Source organism: Triticum dicoccoides, chromosome 5A, assembly GCF_002162155.2.
Source record: "Triticum dicoccoides isolate Atlit2015 ecotype Zavitan chromosome 5A, WEW_v2.0, whole genome shotgun sequence".
NCBI classification, from domain to species: Eukaryota; Viridiplantae; Streptophyta; class Magnoliopsida; order Poales; family Poaceae; genus Triticum; species Triticum dicoccoides.
Genome location: NC_041388.1, coordinates 151,875,519 through 151,889,174, shown reverse-complemented (window position 1 = coordinate 151,889,174; position 13,656 = coordinate 151,875,519). Strand labels below are relative to the sequence as shown.

Genomic DNA, 13,656 nt, shown 5'->3' with positions numbered 1-13,656 from the left:
GGGGGGGGGGGCGATAGAGATCTGTTCTGATTGCCATGGCAACTAGAGAAGGAAGACGATGGAGGTAGAGGAAGATTGGCCGATTCAGAGGTTGAAGACGACGACGGACGATGGCACTATGGTTCGTAGGCGGATAGGGATGATGGGCGAGAAAGGTTGTGCGGGCCGCGGGGTCGCTCGCCTGGACATGTGGCGATGGCGCCACACATCGGACATGCGAGTTGTGGCTTGGTGCGCCCGGACGCCGTTGTATGGGCGGGGTTGTGTCGATGCCACACGGGACATGCGGCACACCCCTAGATACCACAAGGGTGGTGGATATCAGCGTCCTAAGAGAAAAAGTCAAATTTTAAAAAAAATCAAACCAAGGCCGGATCTGATTAATAAAGTAATGAAAAAGGGTAAGACACGAAATTTTGCCGAGCCGACGACTCCATCGTCATGGATGATCGAGAGATCGTCCAGGAAGTGGAGCCATCGGGACATGATTACATGACCCTGAGCGATCGTATTTGCGTTGCTCGCATTGCACGGGCAAAAAACAGTAAAGCTGAATCTTACGAAGTTAAAAAGAAGCTGAATCTTACGAATACGAAGTCCCACTGCCACTGTACCCGTGACGAGGTGCTGCTGCGGACACACGCGAACAGCAGTGTCACGAGTACGACCGACGGCCATGGCGAGCGGCGACCCGAAGCCGGACGAAAACTACTCATCCGATGGCGGTGACACCACCGACGCCGAGTCCTCCGACGAGTCTCCGCATCAGCCGCGGAGGCCCCCCCGCGCCAACCCCATCCTGACGCGCCTCTCCGTGTCAAGGAATCCGAGCCCGCTCTCCGCCGCCACCGCGGCGCCTGGGGTCTGCCTCCTCCGCTTCGCCTGGGAATCGGCCGCCGGTTCCCTCGTCGGCGCCGTCGTTGGATATGGTAACACCCCGTCCCTCCGCCTCCTCGTTCGGCTCGACACGTCCGTTAGGGTTAGGGCTCTGCGATCTTTGGTCCTGGCTGGCTCCCTTTCTATTCTAGGCCTCTCGTAATTGGATAAGGTTATGTCTAATCTGCGGTGTGCAATTCAGCCCTTAGTACTGATTGTCCACACGGTCTATAGTTAGTATCATTCATAAGGCACTTGATTCTGGTTTTTCTTTGTTAGATTCGCAGTATACTGTGCCAGTGTTGAGGACATTTAGGAGATAAAGCTCAATTGCGGCACACAGTGTGTTGTTTGGGTTTCATGTAGCTGATTATAATTACATGTTCAGGATAGTTGAACTTGTAGCAATTTTGTTGAATTTGTGTGACACTGGCACCAAGGATCATGGAGTAAATTGTTGATGGATTTTACAGTTAACCGCAAATAATTATTCCTCGTGAAAAATCACGTGGTTACTTAGATTGAAACATGTGCGAAATTTCTCAGAAATGTTGGCAAAACCAATTTTTTTTGCTCCGTTTATACTTGATTTAAGGCCTGGCTGCATGCAGACGTACCTATCTGGAAGCTGCAGTATGTGTTTATTCCTTGCAATAAAATAAAATAAAATTACTTGCTAATGCTTCCAAATGAAAAAATTTGTTACAGAACATGTGCGGGTTCTCAGAAAATTTGGTAGATAACTTTCTTTTGGCTCATACAAACATACCGAACTAGATATGGACACACTCAACTCATATGTTTACTGTGTGTTTGTGCTGTGTTCACACAACTTGTTATGGACTAACAACTAAAGTAAAAGCAACTCACAAAGGAACAATGGAGTTACACACCTAGCTCAGTTTTTGGTTGCTAATCTGTTACCAGTGGTTTGGGCACAGAAATAGGTTCACGCACATGCCTAATTTTCGAATACAATATTTGGATTTTGTGTCATCCATAGAAGTTTTTGGATGCCCAAAATCCAAAGCATGTCAATTGTCAAATCTGTTTTACCTAGACCTGGTGATTAATTGGTAGATTAGATGCTCCCGACGTTGCATTCTCATGCAGGGTCTTTCTTAGTAAAGGAGGTATGTATGGAGCTTGGCGGCGTCTGTTATCATGTTAAGTTGCTCGACATGCATGGGTGGTACTTAAGTACTTAACCACTGGTCTAATTTTTTATAAATAAACCAATTGCTGCTTTGTGCACTCCACCACTGACAGTCAGGCTGAGGCCCAATGAACCAATCACCAACTAAATGCCACCTTAATTTGTGGATAACAAAAATAGCCTATCTAGCTACGGCCGTTACCACCTTGAATATAACAACGTAGATCTTTTATGGAATATGGTAGTGAATCTGGTGGTCATGTCAAATCAATTCAATCATTTAATGCTACCTGTAAATTGGAATTGTTTCAGCCTTGTGTGTTCATTGTGCACAATATTTTTGTTTGGCATACGTGCTGTCAGGCTGCCCTGCTGTGTATCATCCTTCTATTCGAAACACAACAATATCTCTTTGTTATGTTAACTATATCTGGTGACCTTTTAGGAAAAGGTTTGGTTACTACAAAAGGGTTTAAAGGCTCATTTGCTGACGCTGCCTCTTCTGCTAAGGTATGATGATACATATTTCATTGTTGGATACCAATGTTCATTTCATTTGTAATAGATTTTTCTCTGTTAACCATCATATTGAGAATTTTGTCTGATGTTCTAGATATTTGCTGTTCTTGCCGGCGTTCAAAGTTTGGTTTCTTGCTCTTTAAGAAAGCTACGTGGCAAAGATGACGGTCTGTCTTTGATGCCCCCTTTAAGATTGCGCTGCTAGCCTGCTACCTTTTTTGAAGTACTTAGGGTGTATAAAATGACAAGGATGACCATTGACTTGTGGATCTTTTGTCTGCAGTTATTAACGCAGGAGTTGCAGGCTGTTGCACTGGCCTTGCTTTGAGTTTTCCAGGTAAAGTTATAGCAATGCAATTAATAGCTGGAACTATCTAAATTTACAGGTTGTTCCTGGATACCTTGCCCAAAGACTATGGTTTTGACATAGTTTAATGTAGTTTAACAATAAGAGTGGGAATGATTTGCCTGTTTTGTTCTAGTTGCCTAGTGTGGTTATTTGGATAAAAATCTTACCTGATTGGCAACCCCAGTGTTGGCTGCAAACGTGTGCTGGTGTCATGGTGGTTTCTGGACTTGGGATTTATTTTGAGAGCACACATAGCCTTTTAGGTCGTGGTTAGATATCTGGCATCAGCTGCAAGTTTTATCAGGCTAAAAAATTGATCGTTTTGAATTCTCCATCAGTTGCTCACTTGCTTCTGTAATCTCTCGTGGTTTAGCGCATGTTGCTAATGATTTCCGAATTAGTTTGGTGTTACATGGCACATTTTCTTAGTTCTTACAGTTTTGATGTCATAGCTTTTTATTTTGTCTCCTTGGTTTGCCTTGCCCCCTTGGATCCATTTATGCATGCACAATTGCTGGCATGGAGGGTAAAGCACGAACCACAAGTACATGGCTGAACGATACATGATGGTGAGTAAGCCCTCAAACAAAGTAGAACATAGAAAAGAACGGACAACATACATCGGATGGAAAGACACGATGAAGATGAGCAAGAATACAGGAGGGCCTGAAGACACCACCACTCCACGACCAACGATAGGCTCATAGGCAACACCCTCAAGAAGGAAATGGCGCAAAGCGTCACCGTCCCCGATGGAATGAACAAAGGTTTTCACTCGGAACCTTTGTAGGGGGGAAACTGCGACAATGTCCTCAAGGGGAAAGTAGTACCCAAGGACGCCGTCGCTGCCGGCGATGAAGCACAGAGCTTTCACCCGGTTGTTACCTTGAGGCACGAAGAAGTAACAAAGTCGGCCGCTGCTACGAAGCCGGGATCTCCATAACCAGATCTGCGCACCTTCACTGCCACAGCAGAGAAGACGCCAAGGCCACCCACCGCAACACCTCTTGCCGCCCACACGACCAAGAAGCACAACCACCACTGTGCCACCCGTAGACCCGCTGGAGAGCCTACCGAGTAGCCCGCCACCTGAGGCCGCTGCCCCGGCATCCCTGTCCAAACCTCTCACCAACGGCATAACATGCGGCCGCCGCCGACCGAACGGAGGAAGACACCTCCCCACCTACCATCAGGGTCCCACCACAAGGTCGGTTGGAGGGGGGCCATAGCCGGGCAGCATCGCTGCCACGGCTGAATTGCCCGTCCTGGGGGACACCCAACCCCTGCACTTGGGCTCGCGCGTCAGCCACCTGCCGGCAGAACCTTTGGAGGGAGCGGCAGCCAGCGCCCCGTCAAGATTTGGCTCCTCCAGATCTTAACAGGGATCTGCCCAGGAACCGGCACTTCCAGTCGCCGGGCGGCCTCAGCATCGCCGGCCGCATCATCCTCTGAGACCCCAAACAATTGCCAGCCCCATCGTAACCCGCCTAGGGCTACCATCTCGCACGCCCTGCGTGCCCGTAGAGAAAGGCAAAGCCTTGGCAGCCGCCATGACTGAGCACTGCTGGGCAGCCATTGCTGTCGGCCACTGCCGTCCTAGGCACAACAGAAGCTACCGGCCCGCTCGCTAACCCCTACCGGACGCCAGATCTGGGCAGAGCCTAGGTTGCCGCCATGGCCACCACGAGCATGCCCCACCGCCCAGAAGCCAGCCATGCCGCCGAAGACACCGAGGGTGTGTTTGGTTGAAGAATCAAGTGGAATGGAATGTAATGGTTCCATCTGTGTGTTTGGTATGAATAATGAGGTGGAATGAAACGGTTACATCTCAATGTTTGGTTGATGGAATGGAATGAGAAATGTTCAAATTAGTGTTTGCTTTTCTGGCTATATATGCAACATTAACTGTATTTTCGGAAGCACTTTATTTAATTTTGAAACAATGTTTTATTTTCTTTTCATCACCAACAATTTATATTTTGCTTCACAATTATGCCAAATAAATAACATCAATAGTCTATACACAATCATATTTAACTAACAAATTTAGAAAGAATCATCAATAAATGGTCCATGGCATGCACAAATTTACAGTCGTTGCAAAAGGCAAGAACAAACATGTACAAATTTCCATTTAGGATCCCTAGTCTAGCAAATGCACAAGGGAGAGAGGACGATGGACCAGAGCCTGATTCTCTTCCGTGGTGTAGCCACCGCCTGCCAATTCCTCATGTTGTGCCGCTCAACAAATCGAGACGTGCAGTGCCTGGCTGCCGCCCAGCAATTGAGGCCGCCACCTGCAACCACCAGCCACTACCACAGCCCATGAGGTGCTGCTCCTTCTGCTGCTGCCGCTCTGCCCAAGCTGGCAGCTACAGCCGCCGCCCAGTTGCTTGATCGTTGCCCCGCTTGTACCTAGCCGCCACTGCTAGGTCACCGCCCGCTGCTGCTGCACGCCATCACAGAGGAGAGACGAGGGGGAGTCTAGGGACAGCCCTCGCCGGAGAGGGAGTAAGGTGGGAGTGCTTGCCGTCGTCGCAGATCCAGAGAGGGAGAGACGCTGAAACGAGCGTTCTGCTTGGTCCTCTTGACAAGGTTGTCAGAATCGTGATTTTGAATCCAATCGGAGCTCTGATGGTAGGATCGCCAGTCATAGAATCTTAACTATTGGGATCGTAGAAACATAGATTCTACTAACTCTGTTTGGATCATAAAGTCGTATAACAGAATTGCGATTCTGACAACCTTGCCGCTCGATTGGAGGCATCGCTTGGATCGGCATAATCAGGGAATACGCCATTCCCTGTTCCTTGGACAGATCAAACACCGGAGTGGGCCTTGGGTGCGGAACCAGCCCATTACATTCCACTTGGTGACCCCAACCAAACACACCCTGAGCGGCAGCACCACGACCCTTCCGCCGCTGGGCTTTGCTCGGTCGCGCCCTTCGGCGGCGGCAGGGGAGGAGGAGGAGCCCGGTGGCTAGGGTTCCCTCCCAGTCGCTCCTGTAGGCGACGTGGGAGAGAGGAGGAAAAAACAGTTCTTCCTTATCGTATCATCTCTGGCATGTAGATTAACTCATGCATACCAGTGATCATTGTACAGATATATATTTGCTGTTGGTTGGTCATTTATTGTACGGATAAAAATTGAGAAGTCCCTCACCAATTGTGCTGAGAATACAACTTCTCTTTGTGCTTTTTGTAGGGAGTGGGGCAGGAGTTAGTGTTTCTGTTTTCTCTCCTGTAGCATAAATAAACTGCTTCATATGTATTGATCACCTCAGTACCATATTTTCTGCTGTCTGTTGCAGGTGCACCGCAAACTCTGATTCAGAGCTGTCTGGCCTTTGGAACTTTCTCGTACATCATAGAAAAGCTCAATAGACAGCAACCTGCGCTTGCGCTACCGTCAGCTGCTGGCCTGAAGGATCTGAAGGCTGGTCCGAGTGTTCTTCCCCCCTTCACGCTTAACATGCCGCACGATGCGATGGAAGGCTTCTCTTTGTTTCAAAACTTTTTGTCAAAGTTCCGAGAAAGCTGAAGGACCTGGGGGCATGATACTTTGATATCTGTGCATGTAAATGCATCGGGCTGAGCTTTTTGTTTCCAGTTTAGTGTATCGCGAAGGATGATCATTCTACTCTGCCTTTGAACAGTTTTGCAAATTACCCTCCAGAAGGAAAGCAGCTTAGCTGGTGACCTGATGAATAATCGTGTATAACCTGGGCAGCAGATTGCCTGAATCTTTGTGATAGTCCATTTCTAGCGAATTCTCTTGTATATGACGGGTACTCCTGTAATATTTCATCAGGTCTCAGAATAAGACTAGACTGATAATTTTCAAGGATTGTCTTTTTATTTAAAATTTTCCCAGGAGTACGCAACTGCATACCATTGTTTTAGTTTTACTAGCAAATGTGTCTGCGTTCCAATGCGAGAAACGATCCATCCGTATCACCACTTCTCCTCTTTGCCCCTTACGAATCTGTGTTGTCACTTCTCTCTTCTTTTTTTTGAAACGGAGGCAAAGGCCTCGTATATTAAATAAGGAGAGAAGAGTTTGTTACAACACACACCCAGAGTACGGCATGACAATTATCCTCGCAATAGAAAAGACCCTAACTTCTTTGCCTCGACGATGATGCTGTTGAGTAAAGTTGGCGGAGGTGTGCTCTTATGCCTGAACACTCTTGTGTTTCTCTCATTCCAAATGACCCACAACACAAGCATGGTGATCGAGGCCTTCACTTTTTGGTTGGTGGTGCCCACGACACTCGTGTTCGCCCACCATGCCTTGACTGAGTCAGAACGAGCTCCACGCAGACGTATCCATGTCGTGTATGAGTAATTTCTGAATAACCAAATTCCAAAGACTCAGCGTGAAGCTGCACCTGAAGAATAGATGGGTTCCACATTCTTGCGCTCCCCGACACAAGGGGCAGGGGCCACAATTTGGCCAACCTCGCTTAGCCAGTCTGTTGGCGGTTCAAATTCTATCTTGCAGCGCGAGCCAAGCAAAGGACTTGACCTTCGGTGGGGCCCAAGGCTTTCAAACCATTTGGTCCATGGGGGAGAGGACCAAGCCCAAAAACTATGCCCTATAAGCATAGGCCGCAGAGTAATACCGAGAGTCCGAGTGTTTCCATATTATGTTCTCCTCGGCAAGCTCATCAAGATGCACCTCATGCAGAAGCATCCAAAGGGTGAAGAATTGTATTACATGTTCGGTGGAAACAACCGCAGGCGGCCTGGTTTTGAGGATCCACGCGTTTTCGTTGAGGGCCTCCCGTACCTTCCAATGTTTCTGTGGCGAAGACTCGTAACTGAGAGGAGCAACGTCCTTAGGGTTGCGTCCAAGAAGCCAAGGGGATTCCCAGAAGGGTGTCCTCCCCCCATTCCCAACCTTGATTGTGGTGCAAGCATAGAAGAAGTTGAGATCTTTCTCATCACACAGGTTATCTGTCCCAACCCACAATTTTGTTTGGCTCCTTCCATTCATACCAAGACCACTGCAGTCTCAATGCCCGCGGGAACTTATAGGTGTCGAGGAACCCAAGCCCACCATAAGCAAGCGACCGAGTGACAATGTCCCAATTGACCTTGCATTTTGCCCCGGTTGTCTTATCTTACGCGGACCACGGGAAGGCCCTCTCAAGCTTGTCGATGTTTTGAAGGATGATGGGTTGTATGACAAGCGGCGTGATGAAGTAGATCACTTGGAAAGCGAGCACCGACTTGACAAGAGCCGCGCGCCCAATGGTGGTGATGTTCTGGCCCTCATATGTTGTTAATCTGCTTGCCACCTTGTCCACAAGGAATTGCAGGTCAACAAGCTTTAGCTTGCAGCAGGAAGGAGGCCCTAACAACCGGCAACCCTTGGGTAATGCGCCCAAATCAAGGTTACCGCACCGAATCGGAACCATCGAGCTCTTATGGAAGTTGGTGCACAAACCGATGACATCCCCAAAGCCTCTTAGAATAGTCGCAAGGTTGTCCACATCAGTTTTGATCGGAGCTACAAACACGATTGCGTCATCCGCATAGAGGGATTTATGGTCCATGACTCCTCTCCCTCGGAGCTTATGAATGTTGAGGAACACAGTAATTTTAAAAAAATAATTCCTACGCACATGCAAGATCATGGTGATGCATAGCAATGAGAGGGGAGAGTGTTGTCCACGTACCTGTTGGGAAACGTAGTAATTTCAAAAAAATTCCTACACACACGCAAGATCATGGTGATGCATAGCAACAAGAGGGGAGAGTATCGTCCACGTACCCTTGTAGACCGTAAGCGGAAGCGTTATGAGAACGCGGTTGATGTAGTCGTACGTCTTCACGATCCGACCAATCCAAGTACCGAACGCACGACACCTCCGAGTTCAGCACACGTTCAACTCGATGATGTCCCACGAACTCCGATCCAGCAGAGCTTCACGGGAGATTTCCGTCAGCACGACAGCGTGATGACGGTGATGATGTTGCTACCGACGCAGGGCTTCGCCTAAGCACTGCTACGATATGATCGAGGTGGATTATGGTGGAGGGGGGAACCGCACACGGCTTGGATCAATCAACTTGTGTGTCTTTGGGTGCCCTCCCACCCCCGTATATAAAGGAGAAAGGGGGGAGGCCGACCAGCCTTGGTGCGCCCCAAGGAGAGGAGGAAAGGAAGATGATTCATCCTTTCCTAGTCCAACTAGGAAGATGGAAGGGGGAAGGAAAGAGAGGGAGAGGGAGAGGAAGAGGGAAAGAGGGGCCGCGCCCCCCTCCCATAGTCCAATTTGGACTCCCCATGGGAGGGGGCGCGCCCCCTCCTGGGCTGCAGCCCTCTCTCTCCCCTCAGGCCCAATACTTTCCCGGGGGGTTCCGGTAACCCATCCGGCACTCCGGTTTTCTCCGAAATCATCCCGAACACTTCCGGTGTCCGAATATAGCCGTCCAATATATTAATCTTTACGTCTCGACCATTTCGAGACTCCTCGTCATGTCTGTGATCACATCCGGGACTCCGAACTACCTTCGGTACATCAAAACACATAAACTCATAATACCGATCGTCATCGAACTTTAAGCGTGCGGACCCTACGGGTTTGAGAACTATGTAGACATGACCGAGATTCGTCTCTGGTCAATAACCAATAGCAGAACCTGGATGTACATATTGGTTCCTACATATTCTACGAAGATCTTTATCAGTCAAACCGCATAACAACATACGGTGTTCCCTTTGTCATCGGTATGTTACTTGCCCGAGATTCGATCGTCGGTATCTCAATACCTAGTTCAATCTCGTTACCGGCAAGTCTCTTTACTCGTTCCATAATACATCATCCCACAACTAACTCATTAGCCACAATGCTTGCAAGGCTTATAGTGATGTGCATTACCGAGAGGGCCCAGAGATACCTCTCCGACAATCGGAATGACAAATCCTAATCTCGATCTATGCCAACTCAAGAAGCACCATTGGAGACACCTGTAGAGCACCTTTATAATCACCCAGTTACGTTGTGACGTTTGGTAGCACACAAAGTGTTCCTCCGGTACCCGGGAGTTGCATAATCTCATAGTCATAGGAACATGTATAAGTCATGAAGAAAGCAATAACAACAAACTAAACGATCATCGTGCTAAGCTAACGGATGGGTCAAGTCAATCACATCATTCTCTAATGATGTGATCCCGTTAATCAAATGACAACTCATGTCTATGGTTAGGAAACATAACCATCATTGATTCAACGAGCTAGTCAAGTAGAGGCAAACTAGTGACACTCTATTTGTCTATATATTCACACATGTACTAAGTTTCCGGTTAATACAATTCTAGCATGAATAATAAACATTTATCATGATATAAGAAAATATAAATAACAACTTTATTATTGCCTCTAGGGCATATTTCCTTCAGTCTCCCACTTGCACTAGAGTCAATAATCCAGATTACAGAGTAATGATTCTAACACCCGTGGAGTCTTGGTGCTGATCATGTTTTGCTCGTGAGAGAGGCTTAGTAAACGGGTCTGCAACATTCAGATCCGTATGTATCTTGCAAATCTCTATGTCTCCCTTCTTGACTTGACCGCGGATGGAATTGAAGTGTCTCTTGATGTACTTGGTTGTTTTGTGAAATCTGGATTCCATTGCCAAGGCAATTGCACCAGTATTATCACAAAAGATTTTCATTGGACCCGATGCACTAGGTATGACACCTTTATCGGATATGAACTCCTTCCCCCAGACTCCTTCATTTGCTGCTTCCGAAGCAGCTATGTACTCCGCTTCACACGTAGATCCTGGCACGACGCTTTGCTTAGAACTGCACCAACTGACAGCTCCACCGTTCAATAAAAACACGTATCTGGTTTGTGACTTAGAGTCATCTAGATCAGTGTCAAAGCTTGCATTGACGTAACCATTTACGACGAGCTCTTTGTCTCCTCCATAAACAAGAAACATATCCTTAGTCCTTTTCAGGTATTTCAGGATGTTCTTGACCGATGTCCAGTGATCCACTCCTAGATTACTTTGGTACCTCCCTGCTAAGCTAATAGCAAGGCACACATCAGGTTTGGTACACAACATTGCATACATGATAGATCCTATGGCTGAAGCATAGGGAACATCATTTATTTTCTCTCTACCTTCTGAAGTGGTCGGGCATTGAGTCTGACTCAACTTCACACCTTGTAATACAGGCAAGAACCCTTTCTTTGCTTGATCCATTTTGAACTTCTTCAAAATTTTATCAAGGTATGTGCTTTGTGGAAGTCCAATTAAGCGTCTTGATCTATCCCTATAGATCTTGATGCCCAATATATAAGCAGCTTCACCGAGGTCTTTCATTGAAAAATTCTTATTCAAGTATCCCTTTATGCTATACAGAAATTCTATATCATTTCCAATCAACAATATGTCACCCACATATAATATTAGAAATGCTACAGAGCTCCCACTCACTTTCTTGTAAATATAGGCTTCTCCAAAAGTCTGTATAAAACCATATGCTTTGATCACACTATCAAAACGTTTATTCCAACTCCGAGATGCTTGCACTAGTCCACAGATGGATCGCTGGAGCTTGCACACTTTGTTAGCATCCTTTGGACCGATAAAACCTTCAGGTTTCATCATATACAACTCTTCTTCCAGAAATCCATTCAGGAATGCAGTCTTTACATCCATTTGCCAAATTTCATAATCACAAAATGCGGCAATTGCTAACATGATTTGTACGGACTTAAGCATCGCTACGGGTGAGAATGTCTCATCGTAGTCAACTCCTTGAACTTGTCGAAAACCTTTCGCAAGAAGTCGAGCTTTGTAGACAGTAACATTACCGTCAGCGTCAGTCTTCTTCTTGAAGATCCATTTATTCTAGATGGCTTGCCGATCATCGGGCAAGTCAACCAAAGTCCACACTTTGTTCTCATACATGGATCCCATCTCAGATTTCATGGCCTCAAGCCATTTTGCGGAATCTGGGCTCATCATTGCTTCCTCATAGTTCGTAGGTTCGTCATGGTCAAGTAACATGACTTCCGGAACAGGATTACTGTACCACTCTGGTGCGGATCTTACTCTGGTTGACCTACGAGGTTCGGTAGTAACTTGATCTGAAGTTACATGATCTTCATCATTAGCTTCCTCACTAATTGGTGTAGGAGTCACAGGAATAGATTTCTGTGATGAACTACTTTCCAATAAGGGAGCAACTACAGTTACCTCATCAAGTTCTACTTTCCTCCCACTCACTTCTTTCGAGAGAAACTCCTTCTCTAGTAAGGATCCATTCTTAGCAACGAATGTATTGCCTTCGGATCTGTGATAGAAGGTGTACCCAACAGTCTCCTTTGGGTATCCTATGAAGACACATTTCTCCAATTTGGGTTTGAGCTTATCAGGTTGAAGCTTTTTCACATAAGCATCGCAGCCCCAAACTTTAAGAAACGACAACTTTGGTTTCTTGCCAAACCACAATTCATAAGGCGTCGTCTCAACAGATTTAGATGGTGCCCTATTTAACGTGAATGCCGCCGTCTCTAAAGCATAACCCCAAAACAATAGCGCTAAATCAGTAAGAGACATAATAGATCGCACCATATCTAGTAAAGTACGATTACGACATTCGGACACACCAATACGCTGTGGTGTTCCGGGTGGCGTGAGTTGCGAAACCATTCCACGTTGTTGCAAATGAAGACCAAACTCGTAACTCAAATATTCTTCTCCACGATCAGATCGTAGAAACTTTATTTTCTTGTTATGATGATTTTCCACTTCACTCTGAAATTCTTTGAACTTTTCAAATGTTTCAGACCTATGTTTCATCAAGTAGATATACCCATATCTGCTCAAATCATCTGTGAAGGTGAGAAAATAACGATACCCGCCGCGAGCCTCAACATTCATCGGACCACACACATGAGTATGTATGATTTCCAACAAATCCGTTGCTCGCTCCATAGTTTCGGAGAACGGCGTTTTAGTCACCTTGCCCATGAGGCATGGTTCGCAAGTACCAAGTGATTCATAATCAAGTGATTCCAAAAGTCCATCAGAATGGAGTTTCTTCATGCGCTTTACACCAATATGACCTGGCAGTGCCACAAATAAGTTGCACTATCATTATCAACTCTGCATCTTTTGGCTTCAATATTATGAATATGTGTATCACTACTATCGAGATTCATCAAGAATAGACCACTCTTCAAGGGTGCATGACCATAAAAGATATTACTCATATAAATAGAACAACCATTATTCTCAGATTTGAATGAATAACCGTATCGCATCAAACAAGATCCAGATATAATGTTCATGCTCATTGCTGGCACCAAATAATAATTATTCAGGTCTAAACTAATCCCGAAGGTAGATGTAGAGGTAGCGTGCCGACCGCGATCACATCGACTTTGGAACCATTTCTCACGCGCATCGTCACCTCGTCCTTAGCCAATCTTTGCTTAATCCATAGTCCATGTTTCGAGTTGCAAATGTTAGCAACTGAACCAGTATCAAATACCCAGGCACTACTGCGAGCATTAGTAAGGTACACATCAATAACATGTATATCACATATACCTTTGTTCACCTTGCCATCCCTCTTATCCGCAAAATATTTGGGGCAGTTCCGCTTCCAGTGACCAGTCCCTTTGCAGTAGAAGCACTCAGTCTCAGGCTTAGGTCCAGACTTGGGCATCTTCACTTGAGCAGCAACTTGCTTGTTGTTCTTCATGAAGTTCCCCTTCT

The 13,656-nt window shown here is 46.5% G+C and overlaps 1 protein-coding gene across 1 annotated transcript; it reads left to right on the top strand.

Annotated features, from left to right (window-relative positions):
- Positions 1 to 579: 579 nt before the first annotated feature.
- Positions 580 to 6,765, top strand: LOC119300607 (mitochondrial import inner membrane translocase subunit TIM22-3-like). The gene is made up of 5 exons (XM_037577511.1): positions 580 to 929; positions 2,478 to 2,542; positions 2,646 to 2,718; positions 2,835 to 2,888; positions 6,214 to 6,765. Exons 1-5 carry the CDS (start codon positions 677 to 679, stop codon positions 6,441 to 6,443), a joined length of 675 nt encoding a protein of 224 aa, XP_037433408.1. The 5' UTR covers positions 580 to 676; the 3' UTR covers positions 6,444 to 6,765.
- The last annotated feature ends 6,891 nt before the right edge of the window (positions 6,766 to 13,656 follow it).

Excerpts from the sequence above, each read along its gene's own strand:
- LOC119300607 (XM_037577511.1), top strand. The coding sequence starts at position 677 with ATGGCGAGCGGCGACCCGAAGCCGGACGAAAACTACTCATCCGATGGC. Across the intron at positions 930-2,477 it reads CGGCGCCGTCGTTGGATATG|GAAAAGGTTTGGTTACTACA; the intron begins GTAACACCCCGT and ends GTGACCTTTTAG. Across the intron at positions 2,889-6,213 it reads CCTTGCTTTGAGTTTTCCAG|GTGCACCGCAAACTCTGATT; the intron begins GTAAAGTTATAG and ends TGTCTGTTGCAG.